At 51.3% G+C, this 15,038-nt stretch overlaps 1 protein-coding gene across 1 annotated transcript in view; it reads right to left on the reverse strand.

The window, feature by feature from the left end:
• The window catches only part of TRRAP (transformation/transcription domain associated protein), a 139,165-nt gene that overhangs the window by 28,831 nt on the left and 95,296 nt on the right, over positions 1-15,038 (reverse strand). The window contains exons 61-64 of the mRNA XM_078610768.1: positions 14,624-14,802; positions 10,925-11,186; positions 1,483-1,708; positions 314-531 (exon numbers count right to left, since the gene is read on the reverse strand). Coding sequence (XP_078466894.1) covers positions 314-531; positions 1,483-1,708; positions 10,925-11,186; positions 14,624-14,802 — 885 coding nt within the window. The remainder of the gene's footprint in view (positions 1-313; positions 532-1,482; positions 1,709-10,924; positions 11,187-14,623; positions 14,803-15,038) is intronic.

Consider the following 15,038-nt stretch of genomic DNA (forward strand, 5'->3'; position numbering starts at 1 on the left):
GGTGAGATCAAGTAAAGGAGCAAATGAGCAATCGAACGCGCCAATCACTGAAATGAAGAAACTTGCGAAAGATCGCAGACGCGAACGGTCAGGCGAGCGAACGGGACCGCCCTCGCGGTACCGGTAAAGATCGAGGCGCGCCTCCTAGGGCATCTCCCCGTAGTACTCCGGGCACGGGCGGGTAAGCATAAGACGACGCACCAACAGGTGAGTAAAACAAAGGAACCATCGCATTATCGAAACGAGTGAATCTGCGAAAGGGAGGGGGGGGGTGGGGCGGGGCGGACGGCAACGCGCCGGCGGCGTTCTGTACCGGTGAACAGCAGGTGCCTCTTGGCGGTCTCCTTGCGTTTCTCGAGGCACGGGTTGAGGAGCCGCAGCAGCTGCAGGACCCTCTCCTCGCGCCGCGACTCGGTGAGGCAGGCGTCGTTCATCACCAGGTAGGGGTAGAGGCGGCCGTTGTGGCCGCGGATGTAGAGGCGCCGCGCCGCCGTGTTGTGCTTCTGCACGATCTCCACCCGCGGCATGAACCTGCGCACAAGAGACGACAGCGGGCGGGGGGCTGAGTGAGCGGAGCCGTCGGCCGCTGCGGGGGCATCGTCAGCGGTGATGTCCGTCGTCGTCATTACCGCTAATCGTCAACGTCGTGATCGCCGCCGCGTGGACTAAGTAACGTGGAAGCACCGCTAGGTTTACATATCCGCACCACCTTCAACAACCATTACGAGTATCGTCACTACCACGACCACCGCTCCGACCAGGATCATCGCCATCATGACCATCTTCATCATCATCACCACCACCTGCCACCACGACTACCATCATTGTGAATCATCACTAACAATGATCGTCATCATCCCCACCAACTACCATTCATCATTATAAGCACTACCACACCAAGAATGCCAAACAATTATTTCAGTCACCATCATCATCGACACTATCCATTCTATCTACTTTCATCGGTACCATTCACCTTTACAGCACCAACGCTATCACCATCATGAACAGAACATCTACACTATTTACACCACCACCGCCAGGATTGACCTTTGGAGCAAACGTTGTAAGCACCACGCCGGGTCACCTTCGTCTCCCAAGTGGGAATGTTTACATATGGCACCGGGTACTCATGTTAGGCTGAGTCGACCTAGGCCAGGCCCAGGACCGGTTCAGATAATCGTCGCTGGTGTTGGCCATAAGCGGGAATCGAACTCGGGTCGCCGGGATCGTAGCGCAGCGTGCTAACTGCTACACTACCGCTCCCCGCACACACACACACATTGTCAACAAAAACTGACATTCACCACTAAGTAGCGGTGACGTGACCACGGTGCCTGTGCCAGGCCAGGTGCACTTAAAAGCCAAGTGAAGTGCCGAACGCCTGCTGGCAGGAGGTCAAAGGACAGACCCAGGTGCCATGGGTTGACTGACTGAGATGCACACGAACACACACACCGAGACACAACAGCGAGGGCAGACCTGGCGATCTTGATGTAGTAGTGCGTCGGCTTGGGAAGGAGGCACTCTCCTGGGATCTCCACCTCGGCCGTCTGAGCCGAGAAGTTGCTCAGGAAGCGGCACTTCTCCTCGATGAGGAAGAACTTGGGTAGCAGCTTTGTCCTGGCCTCCAGCACCTTGATCCACTTCTTCAGCTTGGAGATGAGGTTGTGCAGTTTCGTGGAGCCGGGCACATTAAAGTCAAAGTCTGTCAAGGGCCGGGGAAGACCACAGCAGGACGCAGGCGAACGGATGAATGGTTAAGCAGTACGGCAAGTCATCGTTTGTAACGCGCTAGGAGATGCGTTCCTAAAAAGTGCCGAGTTAAGCTAAAAACGTGTAAATTTCCCCATAAATAATAGAACGGTAAAGTTTGGCCAGATACGATGCACTACCACGCACACGCAGTAAGATGGCGGGACAAATAACTGAGGATACGTCGTCGCGTCGTTCCATCGTTCCGCGAACCGTATCACTCGGCTCAGCTGTGCGGCTGAACACAGTAGTTCATCGTCGACTGGTGAGAAAACGCGTTGCGACGGCGCGCTTTCCACATTGCGTGAAAAGTGTTCCCTAATGGAAGAACGGCGTGATAGCGACAATGCACGGTGTGAACACCGCGCGCGAAAAGCGAGGACTTACCGTTAAGTTACATGACTAATGCCTCCTTCCCACATGTATCTTTTTTACACAATCTGTCAGCCAGCCATACGGCCTTCTGGAAGACTCTCGTATCAGCAGCGATTTCTTCAAAACGAGCCAAATCTGGACCGTTTTCATCATTCAGTGGCTCATCAGCAGTTGAGTCAGGTTTGCCCTAAAACCAACGCTGGTGAAATGGGCGATGTTTATTGGCAAGAAAAGCCGTTGGCAGAAATGTCACCAAACATACATTTGTTTTGTTTCCAGGGCGGCGCTATTGACGAACGCGTTGAGGTTTTGTTACTCGCGCTCGTGCTCCGCTTGCCACTAATAAGGTCTTCTATTATTTTTGGTCGGGTAACTATAAACGGAACACTATATTTTGCAGAACAAGAGCCAATACAATGTATTTTCCGCTCCCCGTTTTAAAGTCAAAAGGTTCCGTCGTACCTGACCGTGTTTTATTTTAATCTCTCTCTCTCTCTGTCCCAAAACACGCTGTGAAATCATACAGCAGAGGCAGTTCTTCAATAGCGTGGGCTGTCCCATTTGCACTTTGTCTAAAATCCACGGGGAATGATTCTATTCAATATAGGTCACGTTTAATGAGGCGCTTTCTCCCACCCTGGAAGCTATCTAAAAGCTCGAGGGGGGGGGGGGTAGTTGGGGAGGGGGGTGGAGGGGGCACCGGCGGGGGGGGGGGGTTAACAGCGGGGGGGGGGGGGGGCTGGGAGGGCGGAAGGGCTGTGTGCAATGTGCCGCTACTTTGTAAAAATAAATAAATATCACGATCTCATTTTTATAATTTCTTTCACCCCTTAGAAGAAATAAAGAAATCAACCCAGGCTTGGTTTTTCCCTCTGCTGGGTAATTAATTGGCAGCAGATGAAAGAACGCCACATGGTAAGATGGCGGGCGTCGATGTTCTGACGCGCGCTCCGTTCGGTTTCTGCTCGTGCTGCCGCATCGCACATTGGTCTCGAGGCCGAATGTTATTCTTTTCCTTAACAAGACAAGGCCCGTGCTTTCAACGTGTTCGCTGGAACTCATTTGCACGGAGAGCCGTTCTCTCGCGACGGCTACAGACGGGGCCGAGAGAAATGGAGACGCGTGGATGACACCGAACTATTTTAATTACCGGGTAAAGCCCGTTGAGCCATGAACTCTTCGTATAATACAGGTTTTTTTGGGATAAATCGCGTAAAACCCGCCACCACCCGACACAGCCAATAAGCAAGGCTTGTCACGTAAACAGAACGTGGCAAATTCGTTACTAGTACAGCACACCGATGTGTTGGGGAGCAAAGCCACAACATTTACAACCTGAGTACGACGTTTCGGCAGTAATTACAACTAGCTTCATCAGGCGACACATTTATATATTTACGCGATCTAACCCAAATAACCTATGGGTGATATTGGTTGCGAAAGCTTACATATTAAACTATGAACTATATTTCAAAGGTCATCTGGCCACACATGCATGTGTGTTGAACTTCTTTCGCACCTAATGGGATGCTCATCGAAGTGGCTTACATCGTCATTATCGTAGCAGCCAAATAATCTAAATGCACATCAATTCAAAAAGTGGAGGCCGTCAAACGCGGAGGAACACATAGAAACATCCACGTGACCACCACCACCACGGGGAGAGAGAAAGCACGCAAACTCCAGATATATAACAGGCATCGCCAGGGTCCAGGATCAAACCCACGACCACCGCGGTGCCCATAACTAGGTGACTGTTCACATGCCGAGGTAAAAACTGGTCACCAGAATTTTTTGTTCCATAATTCTCGCAACAAAAAAGTCTCATCGGGCCCCATGGTGCCAAGTACAGTCTCCAATTCTTATTATCCCCTCTAAATCTCTCTCTGGCCTTTATGATACATCTATATATACTATGAACAAGTGCCATCGCCCGAAACATAACCTATTGTATACTTTTTCTTTGAAGGCCAAACGCAGCATTTTTGATAAATGCGACGAGATAAATTGTGCAACCTTTGCCAACGCAGCAGCGGCCTTGAATATATTTGGGACAACTAAATCGGCCCGCACGATCCTAAGAGATGACAATGGCTCAGGGAGGCGGCCTTCAGCCAGCAGTGAATTGATCATGGGCCAATGAAAATAAGGATGATGAAATAACCGTCCAAACGGTTTCTTGGTTCTTTCGGTAAAGTCACGTAGAAGGGAAATAATAAAATAATAAAAATAAAACATAAAATACTATTCTCACGACGTTTCGGCCACAACGCAAGCAGCCGTCCTCAGGTGAAGAACAGGTCTGTCGGAAAGACAGCGTCTGACGGCTGCTTGCGTTGTGGCCGAAACGTCGTGAGAATTGTATTTTATTAAGTTTCATTTTAATTATTTTATTATTTCCCTTCTACGTGACTTTACCGAAAGAACCAAGAAGATGAATCCCTGCAGTCACGAAAGCTTCAAATCGAAATTTAACCGTCCAAACGGTTTCCTTTCCCTCTGTGCCTACTTGGGCCCATCACAACGGTGGTGGTGGTGGTAGTGGGAGAAAGATTAATTGCCACAATTTCCTTCGTGCTGTCGTCAATTGGCGCGCTCGTAAAAACAAGTAAATAAACGCAACGAGAAAATGTGCTAATGTGTCGCACGGGAAACCTCCTGAAAACGTGCCTCGAGACTCAGCCGAGTTCTTTGCTGGAGAATTACACCACTTACACGATCAATATTGAAGACGCAGAATTGATGTAGTAAATTCCAACAAAGACAACAACAACAGTAATTTTAACACAGGCCCCCACCAGGTCACTCCGGCGTACGGTCATCTGCAGGCAAGAGAATGTATCGACTCAAAAGAGGATCCACTTTCTGCTGCCCCAACAAGCGAGCGCAGCAGGAGAGCTTCTCGGGCCACACACAGAGTGGGAAGAAGCTGCGCGCGGAGCCATGCCGTTGACGAGGGTGGGGGAGGGCGTGCGAGCGAATTGGACTTCTCCACCCGAAGCGTAAAATTAGAAGAGGTGGTATGTAGGCGCAGCCCTGCAGTTGCTGGCGGAAAGGACCTCCGCCGGAGGGAGTTCTAAGCGAGCCGCTCCAGCGGGCATTTTGACGGACTCCACCACGCTGGCAAGAAGACGTTTTTGGAAAAGGTGGCAGTAGTATCCCCCCCTCCCCCTCACTAAGCGGCGGTGAGGTCACCACGGCGCTTGGGACGTGAACTGTCAAAGGCTTGCTTGGCAGGAGGTCACGGGACGGACCCACAGGTGCCATGGGTAATTTTGACAGACTCCACCACGCTGGCAAGAAGACGTTTTTGGAAGAGGTGGCAGTAGTATCCCCCCCCCTCCCCCCCACTAAGCGGCGGTGAGGTCACCACGGCGCTTGGGACGTGAACTGTCAAAGGCTTGCTTGGCAGGAGGTCACGGGACGGACCCACAAGTGCCATGGGTAATTCTAGATTTGAGGTGCCATGGGTTAAACTGAGAAGACTGGTCTGTGCTCCCCACCGTGCCACACACCCTGCAGAGAGGACCTCACTATCGACCAACTGTGGTGAATCGAATTACACTGCTGGGTAGACAGAGGCAGGAAGGATAAATAAACTTGCGTTGTTCTTTCCACTGCCGCGCCGGGAGATGGAACCGGCGACCTCTGAATTGCAAGTCCAGTAACATTGACAGTTCCTAATGTACGAGGTACTCATTTGAGGCTGATTCGACCTAGGGGGAAGCGCAGGATTGATTCAGGCAATCATTACTGGTGTTGGCCATGCCCGGGAATGGAACTCAGGTCGCCAGGTTCGTAGCGCAGCGCCCTAACCGCTCCACAAACACATGCACCCATGTACACTTACATACGTACACACAGGCATTGACACACTAACACCTACACACATGCACTTACATAGAATCGAACACCGACATACACACCAACACGTATGTACGTACACAAAGATAAGATCTCACCCCACCCCAGTATGGCCGTAACACTGTTGTGCGAAGCGCTGTTAGCGAGCACCTCGCCGTCGTCATTGTATCTCCTGTGCTGATGTTTACACAGAGCAGCAGCTACGCTTTGCATCTTGCAGGAGGAGACGACTGATGTTAGCAATGACCGGGAATCAAATTCAGGTCGTAGCGCAATTGCACTCACCACAACTACGCCGCTGCTGCCCATACCTACAACACACCTACACAAACACACCCCCGCGCACGCAAGCGCAGACACAAGAACACACACAAACGCACGCGTGCGCACAGGAAGAAAGGCAGGACTCCATTACACGTAACTGAACCCATCTGCGATGGGGCGATAACGGCTTGTGACTCGCGGCGTAATACGTTTGCCCGCCCCCAGAATGGGCCATTCATTCATTCGCTCATTCAACTAAGCCGTCTGCTGGGGTTTTGACCGCGCGACGCTACTACGTCTCTGGTACCGGTGGAGGTGGGGGAGGTGGGGGGGGGGAGGCCCGCCCGGCGTCACGCTCTCGGGCCGCGCAAGAATGCGCGAGCACAATTGTGGTGGCCGTGGCGAGTCCAGCAGGAAACTACAGGGGCCTGGTCAGGCCATCGCAGCACAGCGGCGGGGCGTCAGCTGGCGGGACGAACTGCCACGCGCCAATTGTCTTCTACGCTTAACTATTGCAGACGCTTAAGTTGGAATTGTGCCAAATACACGTATATATATCTCAGTGTTATGTCGGTCAAATTAAAGTCAGTGCACGTATGTCTCGTGTCAGGGTATATATACGCACCTGTAAAGTGCGTTTGTCACACGCTAATCAAAGTGGAGATGGAGCGATGGTCAGGGCTGGAATTTTGCCAAATTGAAAAGAGAGAGAGCGAAAGGAAGAAGAAAGGTTCTGGGTGCGGTCATTGCCGCTTGGCCGAGGTCACCAACTCGGTACGCTTGAGAACTGGGTTCAATCACAGGTGCGTTGCACTGGTTTCAAACCCATGGGCTCAGCAGTGACCAGCTCAATGTTCTGACTATCCGAGCCACGCGGGGCCACATTTGGGCGCAATTGATAAATCTCTGCGTGATCCGCCAACCCTTGCCTCCAAAGGAGTACGCCCCCACGGCCCTCATAAAAGCAATCAAACTGTTAGACAAGCGGCTGCGCCTATGCTCTCTAATTATCCTCTCGTGTTTCATTAGGAGGGCATCTCACTTCACTCCTAAAATTAATCCCTCAAGACCTCTCCGCTGAACCTGAACGCACCACCCCCCTACCACCCCCGAATCAAAGCACGCTCGCTCGTACTTACGCACCCACCCACGCACGCATGCGCGCTACAACGGCAACTGGAGGCACACACAGAGAGAGTGAGTGGGCAGCTACAGCGGAGTGGGTGGGGGGGGGGGTAGTAGCGGTACTCACGCTCGCGCACTCCGAGCAAGCGGCAAACGAGACGGGACTGTCCGAGCGGTAAATCCGACGTAGGAACGGTGGCGTCTCGGCACAAGAAAACCACAATCCATTTACCCGCCATTACAACACCCGCGGGGTTCACCTTGTGCAATGCGCATGGCCACCCCGGCGCGCCCGTTAAGCCTTCTGCTGACGGCACGAGGAATTAACGAGCACTCTCCTTTGCTCATCCTCCCTATGCGAGCAAAGCCGAGGACCCTGATTTTCGCGCGTTTTTTTTCTCCTCGGAGAAACGTTCACTCAGCAGCAGCATCAGTGGCATCGCACCCAGCAATGCACAGAAACTTCGAAGCGAGACGCAATACATTTTTATTTATATTCGTAAATTTCTTCCTCGAGTGTGGAACATCTTACGTATGTGCGCGCGAATGCGCACAACTGTCAGCGAAGGAGTTAAAGTGATGTTTGTGTTGCCGGCTTAAAAGCGATTCTGAGTGGACGCTATTGTGTCTGGAGAAAGGGCGGACGGGGCAGCAAATGGATCCAATCGCGGCTCGCGCACTCAGCGTCGGCACGGCGAGGTCACGGCCGCCGCTGGGAAAGCCGGAACAATAGCAGCCCTCTCCCCCCAGGCTCGGAATGAATCGGCAAGCGCGAGGGCACGCGTCGAGAAAGCATCTTTGCACGCGGCTCTTGAGATGGACCATGGGTGGGGTGGGGAGTTTGTTTTGTCCGGAGGTCGTCATCGTCATCAGGAAGCGAAAACAAGATGCCCGGTTTTGTTAGGCGCGACCGGCGTAAAGGCACGAGGTCTCACAACAATGCGTCGTCGTGTTTTTAATCAACTCGGTCGGTGCGAAGGTCATGTTTTGTCCCAGCCATGTGGCTAAGTGAGCGTGGCTTCGCTGAGGAAATGGACGAGCGGACACACGCAGACTAATACGCGATGACATCGGAAGAGTCCCACCCGCCACGCAACTGTCGACTCTTTATAATCGCCTCACTTGCGGTTGTCTTCGAGAACACATCATTATCTGTTTGCCTACAAGTGCAATAATCACCTTGAATCTAAATACATTTTTGATGATTCTGTAATAAAATTTTACGATGAATGCTTTTTAACGGTAACTTGTCCGAGACAAATTCTACCAACAGAAATGTTTTTCTTTCCTTTATATTTATTATCTTTGTACACTGTTACAGGATATGTTTCGGCAAACGCACGCAATTGTTTTTTTGGCCCGATTTCTATTTTGCTTAGTTGATGCACTTAAGGTTAACGTCATTTTGCTGTTGTCAATTCGGTTGGCCCACGTCCCCTCCCGCAAATGGGCCTCATCCCCGGTTGCTTCGTGCGTTCTCTGCTGGTCAAACTAAATAAAGACTAATAATAGGGGTTTTCCCCTTTTTTCTGGCAACAAAACTGAAACCTTTTGCGTTGAATCATGTTTACATTAACCACAATACTTGCAGTCAGAATGCAAACAAAAAACAACACTGATCATTTATGCATTGTCCTTGAAACTGATTGGTCTAGACCAGAGACAGCTTTCCTTAGAGCCGAGTCTCAAAACGGTGTTTGACCAGATGACGCCAAAAGGCGCACAGTTCAAAGACAACGCACTACCAGAGTAATGAGGACTCAGGGTGAGCATCTACATCATGAGGCTTCCTTTGCCAGTACCAAAATGTAATAATAAGGTTTTTCCCCTTTTTTCTGGCAACAAAACTGAAACCTTTTGCAAGGAATCATGTTTACATTAACCACAATACTTGCAGTCAGAATGCAAGCAAAAAACAAGACTGATAATTTATGCATTGTCCTTGAAACCGATTTAAAAGGGGAAAACCCTTTTATTATATTTTGGTACTGGCAAAGGCCTCATGATTGTAGATGCTTACCCCGAGCCCTCATTACTCTGATAGTGCGTTGTCTTTGAATTGTTCGCCTTTTGACGTCATCTGGTCGAACACCATATGAGACTAGGCTCTAAGGAAAGCTGTCTCTGGTGTGGACCAATCAGTTTCAAGTACAATGCATAAATTATCATTGTTTGCATTCTTGACTGCAAGTATTGTGGTTAATGTAAAACATGATTCCTTGCAAAAGGTGTAAGTTTTGTTTCCAGAAAAAAAGGGGAAAAACCCTATTATTATAATTTAGTAGTGGCAAAGGAGGCCTTCATGATGTAAAATAAAGACTCTCAACTCGATTCGTCTTTTCGTGACGAATGCCCGGGCACAGAGATGCAAGCCAAGCCTCTAACCCGGCATTCTCGAGGCTTCGGCTTGTTGGACCGCACCGATTGATGGCCGGGAGACAGCAGCAGAGATAGAGAGTGCATGAGCCCATCTGTGGGAGGGGGACCTTTAAGTCTTCGTTATGTTTTCTCTTCGGATCTGTGTTTTCTCCAGGTAATCCGGTTTCCGCCCACACACAAGACGCAAAACACTCTTTATTTTAAAAAGGAATTGGCCAAACATCCTCTTGATAAAAAGTCAAGAAACTCACTTATTTATGCAGGCTCTCCCTGAACAAATGAGATCGTTGTTATTGTTAGAAATGTTTCAGGTTTCGCACGCTTATCTTCTCAAACTTTTCCTTTCAAGAGATATTTTATTGACAGAGAAAATAAAACCGGTTTGTCGTTACGAACGTATACGCAACCTCTTGGAGGAACATCGGGGTCGTGGCAACACTTTGAGAGGTGAACCACTTGATCTCACATCAAGTGAATTATTTGGCGATGATTGCTGCAATATTAGTCGCACTACTCCCAAAGATATTATCACATAGATCCCAAACTTAAACCTGGACGTATAACGTAAGCGTATTTGAAACACGTTAGACGAAAACTGGTGTAACAATGCAAGTGGCAATAAAAAAACGGGCCGTCAGAAAAACACAATATTTGTATGGCAGGGGGAGGGGGGGTAGAGGAGGGAGGATCCCATTTAATTTAATTCCTCGCACCAAGGGGCCACGCCAACCATGTTACACTGCCACAATCATTATCACCACCACCACAAAGATCACAGCCAAACGAGTGCACAAGCTAGCGATGACACAGGCACACACGTGCATGCTTGCGTGTGGGTAGGTGTGTACGTGGGTGTGTACGTGGGTGGGTGCGTGCATAGGTGCGTGCTTGCGTGGATAGGTGTGTTAGTGGGTGAGTGCGTGCAAAGGTGAGTGCTTGCGTGGGTGAGTGCATAAGTGCATGCTTGCATGGTTAGGTGTGTGTGTGGTTGCGTGGGTGCATAGGTGCGTGCGTTGCATGGTGAGGCGTATGTGTAGACGAGTGCCTGTACAGGTGCATGCTTGCATGGTGAGGTGTGTGTGTGGGTGCGTGCGTTGCGTGGGAGCGCGAGTGCGCGAGAGTGCGCGAGTGCACGAGATCTCTCGCCCGCCACCGTACGTACCGGTCGTGAACTGCCCCTTGAGCTGCTGGAAGACGGGGTCCTGGGCGGTGGCCTGCGCGCGGCGAGCGAGCGACTCGGACGCGGCGCTCGAGAAGATGGTGGAGACGTTGGAGACGTTCTCGAGGCCCACGCCGAAGGTGCTCACCAGCTTCTTGACGAAGTTGAGCGTGTGCGGCGTGATGCGCGCCTCCGTCACTCCGCCGCGCGTCTCGAACGCCACCGAGTAGCACTTGGCCAGGCCCTGCTGCAGCTGCCTGAGCACCTGCGTTTCGGCAAGGACGGTCGCGCGGTTCGTGACGCGTCGGCGACCACCCGCGCCTCCGATTGGCACGGCTGGCTACGTACGGTGCGAAAGAAGTTCAACGTACATACACATACGTGCACAATTTTTGTTTTCTTCTCCTAGAACGTGTAAGTTACACGTCCAGGTTTAAGTTTGTGAGGCATGCGACGGATTCTCGAGTAGCGCGACTAATACTGTCCACTGTATTGATGTAGGTTTTCGCGGCTCGATGTATGAGAAATGCTTTTATAAGCTACTCTCTCCCGATACAGGAGCTGTTAAGAGCTTTTCTAATACTGCCCAGTCCACTGGAGAGCGGGCCTAGTAGAATTATGCCGTTATTTCGCGATGTGATGGATTGTTCAATTTGGGAGTCCGAAGTCACTGCACTGTGGATCTCTTTTTTATTTGTAATAATTTTGTATTACACAAGAGCCCAATACATGGTGCTGCAGTGGTGAGATGTTAACTACCCTGACGCCTGCTGTATATTTGAAGTTTGCATGTCTCTCTACCCGTGGTTGCGTGGATTTTTCTCCGGGCCCTCCGGTTTTTCCCTCCACATTTAGAATGAAAGTGCGTTCAGAGCATTTGGTTGCTGCTATAAATGTCCACACGATGATACGCCCACTTCGTTGAGCTATCATTTGTGACAGCCAGGTTCGCTTCGGAAAAAGAGCTGCATAGCTTAGTGGTGCCTTCGCTGGTAAAATAAAACATTTATTTTTTATAGTTTTAAATATAATGCAAACATTGGGGAGGGGAAACAGAGGCCACTTGCTAGCAATCAACCCGGGGCCAGGTGCCCTCAGGATAGCAACCGGCAAACAGGTGACTGGGTTAACTGCCCCGGTTGACTGAGCAATGATCGGGAACGAAAGTATTTTTAAGGGTGGGGGAGAGGAGGAGAGGTGGGGGGGGGGTGCAGAGAAAATGTACCTAACTGTGGATCATCCTTAATGTTCCACTTATGGAAGAGTTGTTGCGTGACACGACCAGTCCTTTGGTCTGTTTGGGCCACCCATGATTTAGACACGGTTGTCACATTGCAGCGGGACCTGTGGGAACGTTTTGACCCCGTGCCCTGACTGGACATGTGTGAAAAATAACTTTATAGCTCATTGGATTCCTCCAGGAAAAATACATATTCTGATTCTGAGAAGGTCTTTGTCTGACCACCAGTGAGTGCGCCACAAACAAGATTTGATGCAGCCTTCTACTCAATTGTTTCAGAGGGCTAAAAAAAAAATCTAAATCACTTTGATTGACAAATTATGAAAATATCCATATCCGAAGATGCGAGAAGACGCAACACTGAGAGTGGATTCGAAGTCATTGAAGGGATCCCTAAAAGTATTTGTGACCGTCTATAGGGGCCGTTCTGACACCGAGGGTGAAGGTTCAGTGGCATAGCGATGGGGTGTGCAGGCAGGGGTAAGGGCATCGGGGCCTCAGGCACCGGGCTACGAAGAGTGGAGAGAAGGCACGGGAGGAGGGCGACTTTCAATGCCTATCTCACCAGGGCCCCCACGCGAACCAAGGCTCTGTGCCACGGGTGACGTTCCACTTCGACGGCGCGGGGTTTCCAGCGGAAATGGCTGTCTCACAACAACACGACTAGGATAACTCAGGCGGAATATAATTGGGACCAACGCTAAAAACAAAGAGACTTAATACGATATTCTCCCCCACAGCTTGCGTTGCACGTGTGTGCCCAAGAGACGTAATGATCAATCGATCTCCTTCATGGAAACATAAATTCGCACGAATTGAGGGTCCCAATTTCAATTCACAAATGACACCGACGACGCGAACGGAATATAATTGGGACCGTAAAAAGGAAAAATGAAATCCAGGACACTTTTCACACCCCCACCCCCCCCCACCTTGTTAAATCGATTAACGCGGCGACCGTTGATCAATAATGCTGATGAACCACATGACAGCACCACACCAGGGACTCGTGTCCGCCAGTGTTGCGGGAGTCATAACAATAAGGAGCTAATGAGACATGGTGGTCGTTCTGCAGGGACAATTGCCCACCGATATTAGAACGAGGAATTGACACCAGTGCCTCGGTGGGCTGACAATTCCGCCAATTGCCACCGCGGCGTTTGTGCCAGGATCGGTGCGCTTTGAGGCCAAGTGAAGTTCGGAAGGCTCGCTGCTGGCAGGGGGTCATGCAAGCAGGCCCAGGTGTTGTGGGTCGAATTACTGAGAAGACTGTCACCTGTGATGCCCACTGCGCCAACTTTGCTCGTTGCACAAAGAAAAAGATCCCCCTCATAGCCTTAACAGACTGTTGGGGCAAGTGCGACTAGTGAGCTCCTACGAAGGCCGGCACGGCACACGAGGGGGTGGGTGGTCAACACCACGCATGGTTGACTCTATCTCCCAAGTGGCAATATTATACGCATTGCACCAGATACTCCTTTGTGGCTGAGTCGACTTAGGGGAGGCCCCGGACCGAGTCGCCAGGTTTGTAGCGCAGCACGCTAACCACTACACTACCACTCCCCACACAACAAAGATATCCCAATGTAGGAGCGCGTGCTAGTACCTATGAAGGCCGGCACGGCATGCGAGGGGGGTGGTTGGCCAGCACCACGCCTCTATCTCCCAAGTGGCGATGTTTTACACACCGCACCAGGTACTCATTAGTGTCGATCTAACCACTACACTACTCCCAACACAAAGATCCCCCATATAGTCTTAATAGACTGTTGGGGCAAGTGCTGTTAGAGCGCACCTATGAAGGGCGGAACGGTACGCGAGGGGGTGGGTGGCCAACTCCACGCCCGACCCCCTTTGTGTACCTCTTGGCGATGTTTAAACACCACACCAGGTACTCATTTGAGGCTGAGTCGACCTAGGGGAGGTCCTGGATCAATGGTGTTGGCCGTGAGCGGGAATCGAACTCGTGTCACCGGGTTCTAATCGCAGCACGATAACCGCTATACTACTCCCCAATACCAACACGGCCGCCATTCGCCAGTAAGTGACGGTGACGTCACCATGGCACTGTGCCAGGCCAGGTGCACTTTGAGTCACTACTCCCCACACACACAAAGATCAAAGATAAAGATCCCCCGTATAGCCTTAACAGACTGTAGGGGCAAGTGCTGTTAGCAAGCACCTATGAAGGCCGGAACGGCACACGAGGGGGTGGGTGGCCAGCACCACGCCCGACCGCCCTGGCCTCCCTAGCGGCGATGTTTACACACCGCACCAGGTACTCATTTGAGGCTGAGTCGACCTAGGAGAGGCCCAGGACCGGTTCAGATAATCGTCACTGGTGTTTGCCGTGAGCGGGAATCGAACCCTGGTCGCCAGGTTCGTAGTGCAGCGCGCCAACCACTACACCACCGCTCCCCCCCACACACACACACCCACAGACGGATCGTCTCCCCTCTCACCTCCTCGTGCCAGTTCTCACGGAACCACACCATCTGGTCGACAATGCCCTCGAGCGAGGACAGCAGCGTGGGGTGCAGCTCGCGCTGCATGTGCATGATGCGGCTGCAGCGCCACATCGGCGCCGTCGCTCGGATCGGGCCCGGGTCCGGGCTGGAGCCGGGCACCTGCTGACTCCCGACTGAGCCGAGCCGAGCGCCGGTCACGTCCAAAGCGGTCCGTTGTTGTTATTGTTTTTGTTGTTGTTATGGGCAAGCCAGGGGTGCAGGGGACACAGGGAACAACAAAGCTTGCATCAGCGCTATGGAATTTCCCACGGTTGGCTGCATTGCAATCAGTGCCTCTGACTAAATCGTCCGGATTGTGGCCAATCTCTCTCAGATGTTCGACTTCCAACACTTTCCTGTAAATGTTGCC

The sequence above is a fragment of the Lampetra planeri genome, chromosome 35 (genome assembly GCF_965212315.1).
Source record: "Lampetra planeri chromosome 35, kcLamPlan1.2.h2, whole genome shotgun sequence".
Taxonomy (NCBI): Eukaryota; Metazoa; Chordata; class Hyperoartia; order Petromyzontiformes; family Petromyzontidae; genus Lampetra; species Lampetra planeri.